This window comes from Seriola dumerili, unplaced genomic scaffold, assembly GCF_002260705.1.
Source record: "Seriola dumerili isolate Sdu_G_001 unplaced genomic scaffold, Sdu_1.0 BDQW01002174.1, whole genome shotgun sequence".
Lineage (NCBI taxonomy): Eukaryota > Metazoa > Chordata > Actinopteri > Carangiformes > Carangidae > Seriola > Seriola dumerili.
Window position 1 is genome coordinate 635,327 of NW_019176429.1, and position 13,885 is coordinate 649,211.

The 13,885-nt window shown below is 40.9% G+C and overlaps 1 protein-coding gene across 1 annotated transcript in view; it reads left to right on the forward strand.

Annotated features, from left to right (window-relative positions):
- Positions 1–13,456, forward strand: part of piezo1 (piezo type mechanosensitive ion channel component 1) — a 94,546-nt gene extending 81,090 nt beyond the window's left edge. The window contains exons 39-54 of the mRNA XM_022769029.1: positions 711–914; positions 1,014–1,254; positions 3,080–3,227; positions 3,418–3,565; positions 3,966–4,118; positions 4,502–4,563; positions 4,709–4,867; positions 5,065–5,212; positions 6,243–6,431; positions 7,685–7,777; positions 8,566–8,738; positions 9,051–9,173; positions 9,259–9,338; positions 10,170–10,359; positions 10,504–10,645; positions 12,102–13,456. Coding sequence (XP_022624750.1) covers positions 711–914; positions 1,014–1,254; positions 3,080–3,227; positions 3,418–3,565; positions 3,966–4,118; positions 4,502–4,563; positions 4,709–4,867; positions 5,065–5,212; positions 6,243–6,431; positions 7,685–7,777; positions 8,566–8,738; positions 9,051–9,173; positions 9,259–9,338; positions 10,170–10,359; positions 10,504–10,645; positions 12,102–12,230 — 2,382 coding nt within the window. The 3' untranslated portion in view covers positions 12,231–13,456. The remainder of the gene's footprint in view (positions 1–710; positions 915–1,013; positions 1,255–3,079; positions 3,228–3,417; positions 3,566–3,965; positions 4,119–4,501; positions 4,564–4,708; positions 4,868–5,064; positions 5,213–6,242; positions 6,432–7,684; positions 7,778–8,565; positions 8,739–9,050; positions 9,174–9,258; positions 9,339–10,169; positions 10,360–10,503; positions 10,646–12,101) is intronic.
- The last annotated feature ends 429 nt before the right edge of the window (positions 13,457–13,885 follow it).

Genomic DNA, 13,885 nt, shown 5'->3' on the forward strand with positions numbered 1-13,885 from the left:
ACTCACCAAGAGCTTTCTCCAGAGGTGGAAAGCAACGCCAATGTTGACTCTTGTTTTGCTTCTATTATGGTCACGTCTTTTCTTTGATTAGAGTTAGCATGCTAACCAGCTAGCTCCAGCCCAGTCGGACTGTCTCGTCACTCACATTTCGATACTCATCTCTGTCCGTCCAATCTCCGTCCAGTGTTTCTCAGAAGGCGTATTGCTCTTACTGCATAGCTAATGTTAGCATTATCAGCTGTTTACTCACCTGCCTAGAAGAAACTTTGCAAGATCAGCGTCAAACTTAATTCCTTTCTTTAACAAGAGTTGTTTCGAGCGGTGTAAAGCAACCCTCTTGTTTTGCTTATATTTATTACTTCTTTTCTTGTACTGAAGTTAGTATGCTAACCAGCTAGCTCCGGCTTGGTTGGACCGTCTTGTCACTTGCCAATCCCGAGTCACTGTATCGCTGAAGAAGCAGCTCTGCTCCAAGCACGTGTTATAACATTTTTTCTTCAACAATGGTTGAAGCTCTTGTCAATACTAGTAAGTTAACAGCTGTCAATGCCAACGTTAGCTATTACCCTTAAGTGATGCTCAAGGACAATCCCCCTGAAGTATTTCACTTTAGACAGACTTCAGCTTTGCTTTACACATTTGTATTTGTGTGTCCACTGTGTGTGTGTGTGTGTGTGTGTGTGTGTGTGTGTGTGTGTGCGCGTGCTTAGCGTTATGGTCTGTGGGACCACGAGGGCCCCCTGGAGGAGCAGAGCCCTTCATCAGAAAGTTGTAAGGATGAAGGAAAAACTAGAGAAGGAGATGAAGATGGAAAGAAGCAGGAGGGAGCAGGAGGAGAGGAGGAGGAGGGCAGAGTTAGCTCAACATCCACCCTGGACAACCTGGAAAAGACTGAACTGGACCAGCTTGAAAAGGTTGGTTGCTATTGGTTACTGTCCTATCAATAACCACTTTGATAGAATGTGTTCATCATGCAGTTTTGTAGTTTTTAAATCCATTGTTTCTCACTGTAGGATAATGTGGACCATGTTCAACCGAGCGCCAGCTTTGCTGCTGCTATCCCACAACCTCCAACACCTGAACCAACCCCCACTGGGTCAAATGATGGACAGGACACATTGAATCCTTCCAGCGGGCCGAGGGAGGATATAATAGAGGGACACAATGAGCAGGTGATAGAGGACGTCCCAAAGAAAAGCAGCAGCATCCGCTTCCGCAGGAAATCTAAACAGCCCAAACAACAGCACAGCAAAGGTTTGTATTTGTGTTAGGAATGTGATGGTTGAGGTATGACTCATAACATTAACACTAACAGCATGTTAGTTATTTTATCTTTTTGTTACAAGTCAAAATATCTGTGTTATCAAGGTCCATTCTCACTCATCCTGCCTGATACATAAAGACACTCTGTGGACCTGTTCACACCTGTTCAGACCTGGTATTAAAATCCGTCTGTGGTGATCTGATCACCAGTGATCAGCTCTAAATTCAGGTGTGAACACACCAAAGATGCATTGAGGACACATTTGAGATCCGATCACTCAGACCACATTCAGAGGTGGTCTGGACCACATGTGTCCACATTCTTTCAGCACTGTGGACATGAATGTGTCCTGGGTCACACTGAAGGAACCAACTACTCCAGTGATGTCCTCTGCCACAGTCTGATTAGTCCTGACACAGTTTATAATGAACCCAAAATATTTTACTATTTCAAATGGATAAAACCTGATTTCACTGTAGAGCTGGCAGCAGAGCAATGAGTCACTCAACCCCTCTGAACCTCTCTCTCTCTCTCTCACTGTCTCTCTCTCTCTTTCTCACTCTCTCACTCACTCACTCACTCACTCACTCACTCACTCACTCACTCACTCACACACACACACACACACACGCACACACACACGCACACACACACACAAACACATTGACAATGGACCTGTCTGTCAATTGGCTAAAAACATCAACACATACCTGTTTATTTGCATATAAAGCAGGAAGTGAGACACGATCACAAGGGGTCAGTCGAGAGGCATTTTAAATCCAGGTGTGAAATGATGAACTGAGAACTGACCACTTGTGACTGGATCACTGAAGACGCATGTTATTGCAGGTCTGAACAGGGTCTTTGACATCCTTAAGATTTGCACACATCATTTCAAATGGCTCCTCTAACGCCTCAGTATTCTTCAGACTAAGTGCTTCTGGGACTGCGTCCGTAAATTTTCTGAAACAGACAATTGCTTGGCTGGATGTGTGGAGCAGTGAAAGTAGGCAGGGTTCAAACTTCTCTCTTTCAAGCTCTCCTTTTTTCATTCCTCACACAACTACTACACTGTTTGTGTGAAGAATCATGAGAATTTTTACGATTAATCATCGTGTATTGCCCATCTCTATGGTAGCAGGCTTTTTACCTCACCCTGTGCGGCCATTTTGAGCATGTAGAAACATATAGCCTTTATCTGCAGTCTCTCTGTCACTAACTATTTAAACTATAGTTAAGTGTTGGTAGCAATACATATCACAAGGGAGGCTTCCTGGTGTAATACCCTTCCAACTGATGAAGAACTCTATAGTGCACTAAAAGCTTGGGCTTTGAGGCTAGACTGTCACTGGGAAGGAGGAGATGTTTCTTCAGTACAAAATACCTAAAGTGACTCGACTAATATCTTCATAGGTGAAAGCTGTCATTAGGATAAAAAAGAGCTAATCAATAACAATAGTCTCAAACATATTTTAAACAGTGAAGGCTTACAGGCTCTATGACATGTTGTCCTGTACAGTCGTGGGGCAGCATGTATCACAACCTCTGAAAAGACTTTTGAGAGAAATGAGGCAGGAACAGGGAGCTGTCTGTTGTTGGTACACAGGCAGGATTCCTGGAGTTAACAATGGCAACATACAGTACATGCTGTCATTATAAGTTGCAGCTCCACTCTGGTATTTTTTCTTAATCTTGGTCATCACTGTCCTGACACTGGTATAGCGTGTGTGACAAAGAGAAAATATGTTTCAGGAAAAAACTTTTCTTTTTAATTCTATTTGGTGCTAATTCTGTTTTATCCCTCTTTGGTTCTAGGTCTACCTGCTCCAGTGGAGGCCACAGCTGAGACCACAGATCCCAGTAAAGAACCAGTGAGGAAGAAGCAGAAAGGCAGGAGGAGGGAGGCAGCCAGTCAGCGACTGCTGGCTCTGGGACACAAGATAAAACACATCTTCGTCTCTGGGTGAGCGCGGTAGAGATGCTGTGATGTGACCACAGTTACATTTATCAAAATACTTCACAGGTTGCCGACCATATAACCAATCATTTATTCTATAAAAAGCTTGAGATTAGTATGAATAATTTAGTTGCAATATGAGAATAAATGTGTTCAGTGTAATGTTGTGGTTTAATGCAGCTGTTTTTCTCTGCAGCATTCAGAGTGTTTACAGACCAGCTCAGGGCTTCTTCAGGGACATTCTCCACGCTGAGTATCAGGCTGCCACTGATGTCTATGCTCTCATGTTCCTGACTGACGTCATCGACTTCATCATCGTCATCTTTGGCTTTTGGGCTTTTGGGGTGAGGGATGGATGGAAGTTGTGATTTTGTGATTATTTATCCATTATTGCACACTGAAACTACAATGAGAAGAAATCAAATTGAATTAAAACTGAACTGACATGAGGTCGTCTACAAAAACCTGACATGCCCTTAAAATTGTGTATAAACAGTGTAGTATTACACAATATTATGCGTTATGCATAAGCACATTCCTAAATCACATTAAACTTTAAAAGCCACATTGTCTGGCTGGTGCTGTTGATCATCAAATAAACAATGTTATTTTCCCTCTTGTCAACTGTCAAAAATTTTTACTGTCAGTGATATGGTGGAATTGTGATCCCTGACCAAGAAGACATTTCATGTTTAAAACAAAGTTAGAGTTAATAGAGAAAATCCCTCCTGACCTCTCCTTCAGAAACACAGTGCAGCAGCTGATATAGCCTCCACCCTGTCAGAGGACCAGGTCCCCGAGGCCTTCCTGGTGATGCTGCTCATCCAGTTCAGCACCATGATCATCGACAGAGCCCTGTATCTGCGCAAGGCCGTCCTGGGAAAACTCATCTTCCAGGTTCATTCTACTTTTTCAGATTATTAGCATCTGTGTGGTTCCATATCTTTAAAATATTGAAGAAGTCAGGAGGAGGAGGACTGACTCTGTGTCAGTGGTTTTTTTTGTTCCCTCATTCACCATTACAAATTATATCAGACTTCAGTGAGTGGATTTTCATGGATGTGTTTTAGCATTCCTTTCAAATTTACTTCCTGAAAAGATTCAACTGCAACATCACAAATGGGGAACTGATGCTACAGGAGAAAATTAGGTGACTTTTGGAAAGGCCCAGAGTGGCCTGCAACATTTATTTGTAACATGTTTAGAGTTGTCTTGCTCTTCATTTTTGTTTTTTTCTTTCCTCACACTCTTCCTCTCCTCCTTCTGTTTCTTCCCTTCAGGTGATCCTTGTGTTTGGGATCCACCTGTGGATGTTCTTCATCCTCCCTGGTGTCACTGAAAGGTAAAGTTCAATCCTGTCTTGTACAAATGTATCATTCTTATAGTATGTATATACAGTATATAGTATGAGTTGAGTCTTCAGAATACTGTTGAAAATTTGATTTAATTAGTTTTAATCTTCCTCACCTCCCCCTTTCCCCATTTAGGATGTTCAATCAGAACTTTGTGGCCCAGCTCTGGTACTTTGTCAAGTGTATTTACTTCGGCCTGTCGGCCTATCAGATCCGCTGTGGATATCCCACTCGTATCCTTGGCAACTTTCTCACCAAGAAATACAACCACCTCAACCTGTTTCTCTTCCAAGGGTACGGACAACAAAGCAAATCTGCAGCTATTTGTGCTGGAATTACAGATTTGTTTCATTCATTGCACACACACACACACACACACACACACACACACACACACACACACACACACACACACACACACACACACACACATATACAAATATATATATATATTGTGCATGTATGTATGTTATACATATGTGTGTGTGCAGGTTCCGTCTGGTGCCGTTCCTGGTGGAGCTGCGGGCAGTGATGGACTGGGTTTGGACTGACACAACTCTGTCTCTATCAAACTGGATGTGTGTGGAAGACATTTATGCCAACATCTTCATCATTAAATGCAGCCGTGAGACAGAGAAGGTATGTGAGCCCATGTGATGTGACAGCAGACCAGATACCTTCTTCTGAGGGAAAAGCAGTAACTGCCACAATGTACAGCAGTGGCAACAGGTGGCCAAAATATTAGACTGACAGTCCCACATATAGCTATACTGTCCAAAAAGAGAAACACTGAAAAACATTGACAACAAAATTGGCAAAATAGGCTTATGACCTGAAACAACAGAGCAAACAGGAGGCTACATTAGTACCTACATTCAAAATACAATGTGGCTATTAGATACAGTAGTACAATGTGAAAAGTTGCATCTCCTGTCAGTCTTGTGATATGCACTCATTCTTCTGGGAGAACTCCGATATAGCAGCACACAGTAACTCCACACATGCTTATCACCTTTCAGCCTGGGCAACACTGGAAAAGGAGAGTCCAGCACCTCTCCAGGAGTTTGTTTCCAGACCCACCGCTGTGCCCAACTATGTGTAGTTAGTACTGCACAACCTCTTACATAACACAATGTATTTGCAAACCATTTATTATGAATGATGAGCAAAGATTCAGTTCTGTAGTTGACAGTTTACTAGTTTACTTGTCTTAATATTAGTTCGCTAGGCTAACTAACTAGCGCTAGGCTAGTTAGCAAGCTTTTTTGTGAGTAGTATTTTTTTGTGAGTTATATTTTTGCTGAACTATACTTTCATTAGATTTTTTACAATGTACTAAATGTTTCCTTCTACGTTGTTAAAATGTAATGTGGATGAACTTTTTGTGAAAAATAACATTTCCTTGGATTTTCGAGTAATACCCCCGGAGGATGTGCCAAGTTGAGCATTTGTATCCACATTTGAAAGATTTCTCTGAAATATGCAGTTATCTGCTGTGCTACTGGTACCATATGTTATGATCACCACTGAATCGTGGCAGGGGGAGGGTTTGTGCCAGTTTCCTCTGAATTATGGGTAGCAAATAAGAAAATACTGAACACTCTTTATTTAAAAAAAGACAAATAAAAACATATTTATTATCTCTCAAAATAATATTTTCTTTCCTCAGAAATACCCGCAGCCTAAAGGGCAGAAGAAGAAGAAGATAGTGAAATATGGCATGGGTGGACTCATCATCTTCTTCTTGATTTGCATCATCTGGTTTCCCCTGCTCTTCATTTCACTGGTCAGATCAGTGGTGGGTGTGGTCAACCACCCCATTGATGTCACAGTGACTGTCAAGCTGGGAGGATACGAGGTAATTAACATTTTGTACAGTAGTTTTTTTTACAGTGTATAAAAGTTTTGACTATTCTACAGGCATACGACAGAGTAGCTGCATTTAATATCATTTGACAACCAACTTCCAAAACTGCTCTCTGGGTATTGATAAAACTGCTTAGAGAGATGAAGTAAGTACTGATAATTTTAAAGATTATATAATCATTGTAGTGTTTTGAATTAATAGACATAGTGTCAGTATACAGGTATTATTTTAGATATTTTAGATATGGTCTCTTAATACATTATTAATTTTGCTGTGTCTTGTTGTGTGAAAGACATTAAAGCTGGCATACATTTCAGTGTTTCATTTCAAGTTTAATTTAGTTTATCCCAGTGAATGAAGACTACAGAAAGCCAGCGTTACAAACTTGAGGTGTGGTAAATGTGGTAATTTGCAAACCATTGTCCTCAATATCCCTGGCTCTGGAGAAAAGTATGTCTTTAGTCATATATTAGTCAGGACTAATTTCAAATTCAAAGGTGCATCTTGCAATTTGTCAAAGGCTAGAGTGTGAAGTATTAGCAGAGCAATACAGAACTGTGTCATCAACATAAAGATGTATGTTACAGTTTGTTATGGAGGATGTAATATTGTTAATTAATAAATTACAAACAACACAGGAGTAGTATTGAACCTTGTGGAATCCCCTTTTACAGAATGATCAGTCAGTTCTGTAGTATGAGTTGGGGCAGTTTTTGTTCTGATCATCTGACAAGTACACAGGTACACATACAAGGTGGGAAATCCCTATTGATAGTAAGATTATCATTAGAGAGCTCTGCTGGGGCTCATAGAAGTAGGGTTAGTGTGCATGTCTACGGAAGCAGAGGAAGGCCAAATATTTTTTCAGCCCGTTTTACAACAGAGTTTTTTTATGCGCTCGATAACAAGAAATTATCTGGAGTTAACGGAATAATTATCCTGTTATCTCTAATGGATAACAAAGCTTTGTTTTCTCAAGATAGCGGAATAATTATCCTGTTATTCCAATAACGGGTTAAAAAAATATTTACAAGTATGGCTTTTCTCAGCTTCCGGACATATGCCAGATGTCAGTATGCAATGATGGATTTTATTCACAGAAATGAATTCAGTGATACTGTATCTGTACTGTACTGTACTGTTGTATTGTTGATGACAAACGGAAAATGTTTACAAATATAAAACCCAAATGACACAGTTGGTAAAGCGTGTATAATCCTTTGTGTGTCTGTGTGTATATTCAGCCCCTGTTTACCATGAGTGTGCAGCAGCAGTCCATCAAGCCTTTCACAGAGGAGGAATATGACCAACTCACCAAAAAGTTTGGAGACAATGCGGTGAGTCCTGATTCCAGTTTGACTTTTGTATCAGTCTGAATGTTCTGTTACTATCTGTCTTTGTGCTGTAGTAACTATTAACAATTATCAGGCTTTAATGACACGATCGTAGTAAAAACCGACTGCACAGGACAAAAACAACTCGGAAATAAGAGGTGATAACAAAAGATATTAATACTAAGTTCAGCAACAACATCAACAATATTTTGCAAAGTTTATATATATATATATATATATATATATAAACTATATATATATACTGTATATACAGCAGCAATAACAGGTAGTTGACCACAACTGATGGAGATCAGTGACTGTATAAAATAGCAGTAGTATTAATGCAGTGAAAACAAACAACAAGCAGTTTTGTTTTTTTCACTGTGTGTGTTTGTGTATGTTAATAAAATGCTTTCAGTGTACATTCTAACTGTTTGCAGGTGAAATGTGTGTGTGTGCATGTGTGTGTATGTGCTTCCAAGCTCCAAATTGACAATTTGTTTATGTTTTTCATGTGGCTGAATTGAGGATGTTTTCACTTGAATTTTGAGAAATAATTTGCTCTGATTGGCTGGAGTTTTGTGCATTTTGTTAGAAAGTGAAGCGTTGTCTCAGCTCTGTCTTCATTGCACAGCTGACAGAAGCACTTTCTTTGGGGAGCCCTGTTTTTTTTTGTATGGGCCTGTGTTGATGGGCTGTGCTCACTGGGTGGTTCTGTGTTTAATGTGTAATTGGTTTGTAGTAGTTTGATTTATTTTGATACGTATCATTTTGTGTGTATGTGCATCTAGGTTGCCATGCAGTTCATCACGCTCTACAGTTACGAGGACATAGTGAAGGCCATGATTGAAGGTAGTTCAGGATCAGTATGGAGGATCAGCCCCCCCAGCAGACAGGAAGTCATTAAAGAACTACTTGGAAGTACCGCTGACCTAACGTTACGTCTGGCCTGGACTTTCCAGAGGTAAAACCTTTGGTCTCCTTACTACAAAATGACATATGCATAATTATCACCAAACTGACCGGGCAATAGTCAACTAATGTTAACATGCTAAAGCTGACAAAGAACAGCTGACTGTGACGAATGACAGCCGAGGCTATAATGCAGTGAATGCATTATGCTTCCATTGAATTCTGATAAAATTTGAAAAAATCTGCTCTGTTTCTCAGAATTTTGAGATATGATCTCGATCATTCAGAAAAACGCTTTTGTAGATGTATCTTTGAATGGTTTAAACTCTAAAAGCTGATTGTATCTGTCTCTCTTCTCTGACAGGGACCTGGGTAAAGGAGGGACGGTGGAACACACCTTTGACAAATACTCTATAGACCTGGAACCCGGGAACCCAGTCAGAGCGGATTTGGCCTCACTACTGGTCGGCAATCGCACTAAACCTGTGTAAGTTTGTCTCTCTGGTTTTGTGTTTTATTTTATACATATGCAGTAGATGCACCTTAAAGATGGTATCTTATCTCTTTCCCAGGCATGTTCCTAATATGTTCCCCAACTACGTTCGTGCCCCCAATGGAGCTGAAGCCAAACCAGTCAGTCAGCTGTATGAAGGTCAGAAGTCACTGAGTTACTTTTAAAATGTATACAATATAATATTCTTTTCACAGCATGAAATTTGAACGGGCAGAATAATTTCCAGGGTCAGACTTGATGGTCATGGAAGGAGCAACCAAAACACCAACATGATAGTATACTATACTATACATAATAGCTACTTTCTATTGTCTACTTGTTTACTTGTCTTAACATTAGTTCACTAGGCTAACTTGCTAGCGCTAGGCTACTTGTCAAACTTTTGTGTGAACATTTTTTTTTGTGAGTAATATTTTTTCTGAAATATACTGTCATTTCATTTTTTAAAGTGTACTAAATTTCACCTTTGACCTGTCACATCTGACACCAGGATCATTCATATTGGATGAATGGCAGCCATCTTGAATTTTCAAGTGGCTAATGTGTTTTACCTAAAGAGTAATACCCATAGAGGATTTGTGCCAAGTTTAGCATTTGTATCCACATCTGAAAGATTTCCCTGAAATATGCAGTTATCTGTTGAGCTAATATGACACAGTGATGGTATTTGATTTGGTATGGATCATTATGATGCGCACTATTACGCATGGAAAACATGAGAATGGTAGGATGTCCAAAAAGGTAAATTCAGCTGACAGAGGGACACCATTTTCTCCTGGCAGTACATCTGTGCTGCTGTATCTAAAACTATGCATGCCCCAAACAACGAGTGAATTTGATACAACAGCAACACACTGGGCAGGATGTGACGCTAGACTGCGATCTGTGCCACACTGCTGCATTCAAGAAACTAGAGCTATCATTGTCTGTTTGTGTGTGTTCTAACACAGCTTACTGGTTGTCTTGTAGGTAACGAAAATGGTTACCTGAACATAACCCTGTCCCTGATGAGTGACAGGTCACTGAATGAAAGTAGAAACCAGGAGTGGTGGGACATCGCCATCGCAGGCTGCGCCCCCTCCTCATGCGGTGTTCTACCCATGATCATATTCAATGACAAAGTCAGTCCACCGAGCCTGGGCTTCCTGGCTGGATATGGGTGAGGAGCACATACTCACAAACACTTCACACTTCAGCAGAATACACTGGAAATAATTCATGTTTGCAATTAGACTTAATTAGACTTAAAAACATTAAATATTTTTAGAGCTGCTGATTGTGATATGTATGCTTTTCCCTCCAGGATCATGGGTCTGTATGTGTCTGTGGTCTTAGTCATTGGAAAGTTTGTGCGTGGCTTCTTCAGTGAGATCTCCCACTCCATCATGTTTGAGGAGCTGCCCTGCGTGGACCGCATCCTCAAGCTCTGCACAGACATCTTCCTGGTCAGTTTGCAGTGTGCATATTAACACACATACAGTGCATGCATTTACTGTACTAATGTGCACACACACATCAGAGACGTAAAATGAATGTTCCAAATTTGAATAAGCTTTCCTTGTACGGATTCATAGGAGTGCCAAATAAAAGAATAAATCCAAAAAAGAATAAGAAACAAAATGTGGAAATAAAAGTAGTAATAAATAAAAGAATAATAATTTAAAGAAAAAACCTTTACCTATTGCTTTTGCTTTTCCTTGAAGCGCCAAGCTGTCAGTCAGCTGGCTTTGGGCGGGCTTTCCTGCCCAGGCTGAGTAGTCGATTCCTGCACACATGAATCCAGTTTTGGTGGGAGCTTTTTGGTGCGAGCAACAGGAAGTAGCCATGTGCACAGTGTTCCCTCCCCAACTCTGATTCAAACCGCCACCTGCCTGTCTTGTGTGTGTGTGTGTGTGTGTGTGTGTGTGTGTGTGTGTGTGTGTGTGTGTGTGTGTGTGTTTGTGTGTGTGTGTGTGTGTGTGTGTGTGGCGGCTGTGGCCATGTTAACAGGTTAGAGCGGCCATACTGCCTGAGACAGACGCCTGTCCCACCTCGCACTTCATCTAGAGATTCACTGTCTGGCCTATCTTTCACATGTGACGAGTTCCCAGCTAAAATAAACAGAAACACCATCTGTTGCTGGTCATATTGACATCATACTATTAACATTACATAAAACTGATACCTTCCACCATAGTTTCAATGTCTAAGTTCTACCTGAATATGTCACAGACATGAAAAAATTATAAAATAAAATAATTTTAGCCATTTTAGTTTGTGGTGACAGTGGAAGCCACTTGTACTATATGGTCATAGCAGAAACCCAATGCAGGTTCTAATTACATTATGTCAATAATTTAACAGGTGACGGCAGTATTTCTCTCTCTCTCTCTCTTTTTCTCTGTGTGTGTCTTGCTCTGAACGAGAATAAACAAAGGCAAACTCAGTAAAGAAAGACAGAGCTGTAGTGACACAGCAGACACACAGGCAGTGTGAACACACTCGCACACACGTGTGATGCAGTTGCCCACACACATGCAACACAGGCAGTATGTCCTGGGTGTCACACTGTGTCTACTTCCTGTTGTCCACGTTAAAAGCTCCCATCAATATGAATTCATGTGTGCAGGAATCAACTACTCAGCCTGGGCAGGAGAGTTTTTTTTTAAGATTTATTCCTTCTTATATTTCCACATTTATTTTCTTATTCTTTTACAGATTGATTATTTTTTAAGGCACTCCTGTGACTCCATCTCCTTGAACCAAGATATTTGGAATATTACCCTGGTCTCATCATTAGCATAGACTTGCTTTCCCTCTTTAATACATCCACAAACACACTTGTTTCCATGCTGTTTGCTGTCCCGCAGAATCATTTCTTTGAAGTACTCCCCATTAAATTGAAGTTTGTGTGTGTTTCAGGTGCGTGAGACCGGAGAGCTGGAGCTGGAAGAGGAGCTTTACTCCAAACTGATCTTCCTTTATCGATCTCCAGAGACTATGATCAAATGGACCAGGGACATCCACAGCCGAGACCAGGACAGATACTGACTGACTGACTGACTGACTGTGTCTGGCTGTAATAGAATATGTGAAGCACACTGCAAAGATGTCCAGATGGACAGCTCATGGAAGGCTTCATGAGGACATCTCCTGCTGCTGGACTCCTGTTCTTCACAGCTGCCTGAGCACTTTCATCCCAACACCTTACACTACCGACTATTGAGAGTGGAGCTGCAGTCCCACTGTGGGTGGGGCTGAAGGCAGCTGGATGTCTACAGGATTGGATAGAATGTCCCTGGAAGGCAAAATGAGTGGTGTTTGTAAATGGTCAGAGGTTAAAGGTCAAACACAAAAAATATCTCATTCCTGACCTCTGTGCATTTAAAGCACACAGGGTGGAGGATTAATGGCTGAATCCTGAACCAGCTACAGTTACTGCACCAGTATGAAAACATGCTGTCAATCAAACTTAGAAATGTTTTTTACAATCATTCATTCTTGTAAAATTAACGAACATGCCAAGCAGCTGCCATGGTCAATTGACTTTACATCGTGAACCCAGGTCAGATTTAAAAAGCTGTGTCAGGTTATTTGTACTTGGACAGATGTTCTGAGTTTGTTCCAGGCCTCCACGTGTCCCAGGTTCAGGGGTAGCAGTTGAGATAGGCTGGTGGGAGAGCTGTGGATCAGGCCGATGCAGATCCTGCTGGTTGCCTTTCGACACTTTAAAAATTGAGTTCAATTAAATTCAATTAAAAAAGCTTTATTCCAGTACATGAGGCAGGGCGCACACACATGCACAAACACACATACTGTATCTCAATAAAACGACACAAACAACATAAAGTGCTGTGTGCTCGGCTCATCGAGTTACTGGTCGCTTCTTCATTGTTCATGACACCCTCAGACAAATGTTTGATTTGAATGTGTCCAGGTAAAATGTACTGAGGTGGAATAAAGAATGTCAAGTTTAACCATCAAAAACAGTTTGGGTTAAAGTGCTGGTTCTGTGTTGTAAAATTAAAACTGTCCTCCACATTCAAAAGCCACGGGCCAGTTGCACAAAGCACCTTAAGGTTAAATTTCTCCTTAGCTGAGGGAGTTACTTATGGTTGTTGCACAGAATAACGTCAGGATTCCATTTAGAAAAACATTTGCAGCCATGAAAGAGATTTTACAGCAGTAAAATTCTTGTTGGTCAGAATAGGAAAGGGCAAGACAGAGGAGGAAAAGGCGAAACTTCTACAAAAGAAAAGACGTCCTTAAAAGTAAATTTGATCTGCATCCAACAGACACTCGATGAATGACACGGCACACGGCTGATCGATGGACATGAAACACTTCACCAATGATTATGATCGCTCTGCATAAAACCACTGAGCAATCATTAACTGCCGTGGAGCTGGGGGGGAGCAGCTGAGGAAAGAGGAGTGATCAGTTGAGGGTCCATCAGGTTCTTCTGATCATGGAAAGCTTTTGTTGGGATGTTCATCCTCTTCCATCCTATCACCATAAACTACATGTTGCGGTTAAGATACAATCAGAGGTACCTTAAGTTTTTTCCTTAGGTTGGTCACTAAGGTCTTAACTGACTTAAGTGATTCCTTAAGTATAAGGCCAAGATAAGGAGGAAAGCTTAAATACTTAAGAGAACATTTTAAGGAAACCTTAAAGACAGGACTTAAAGGTCTTTTTTGCAACAG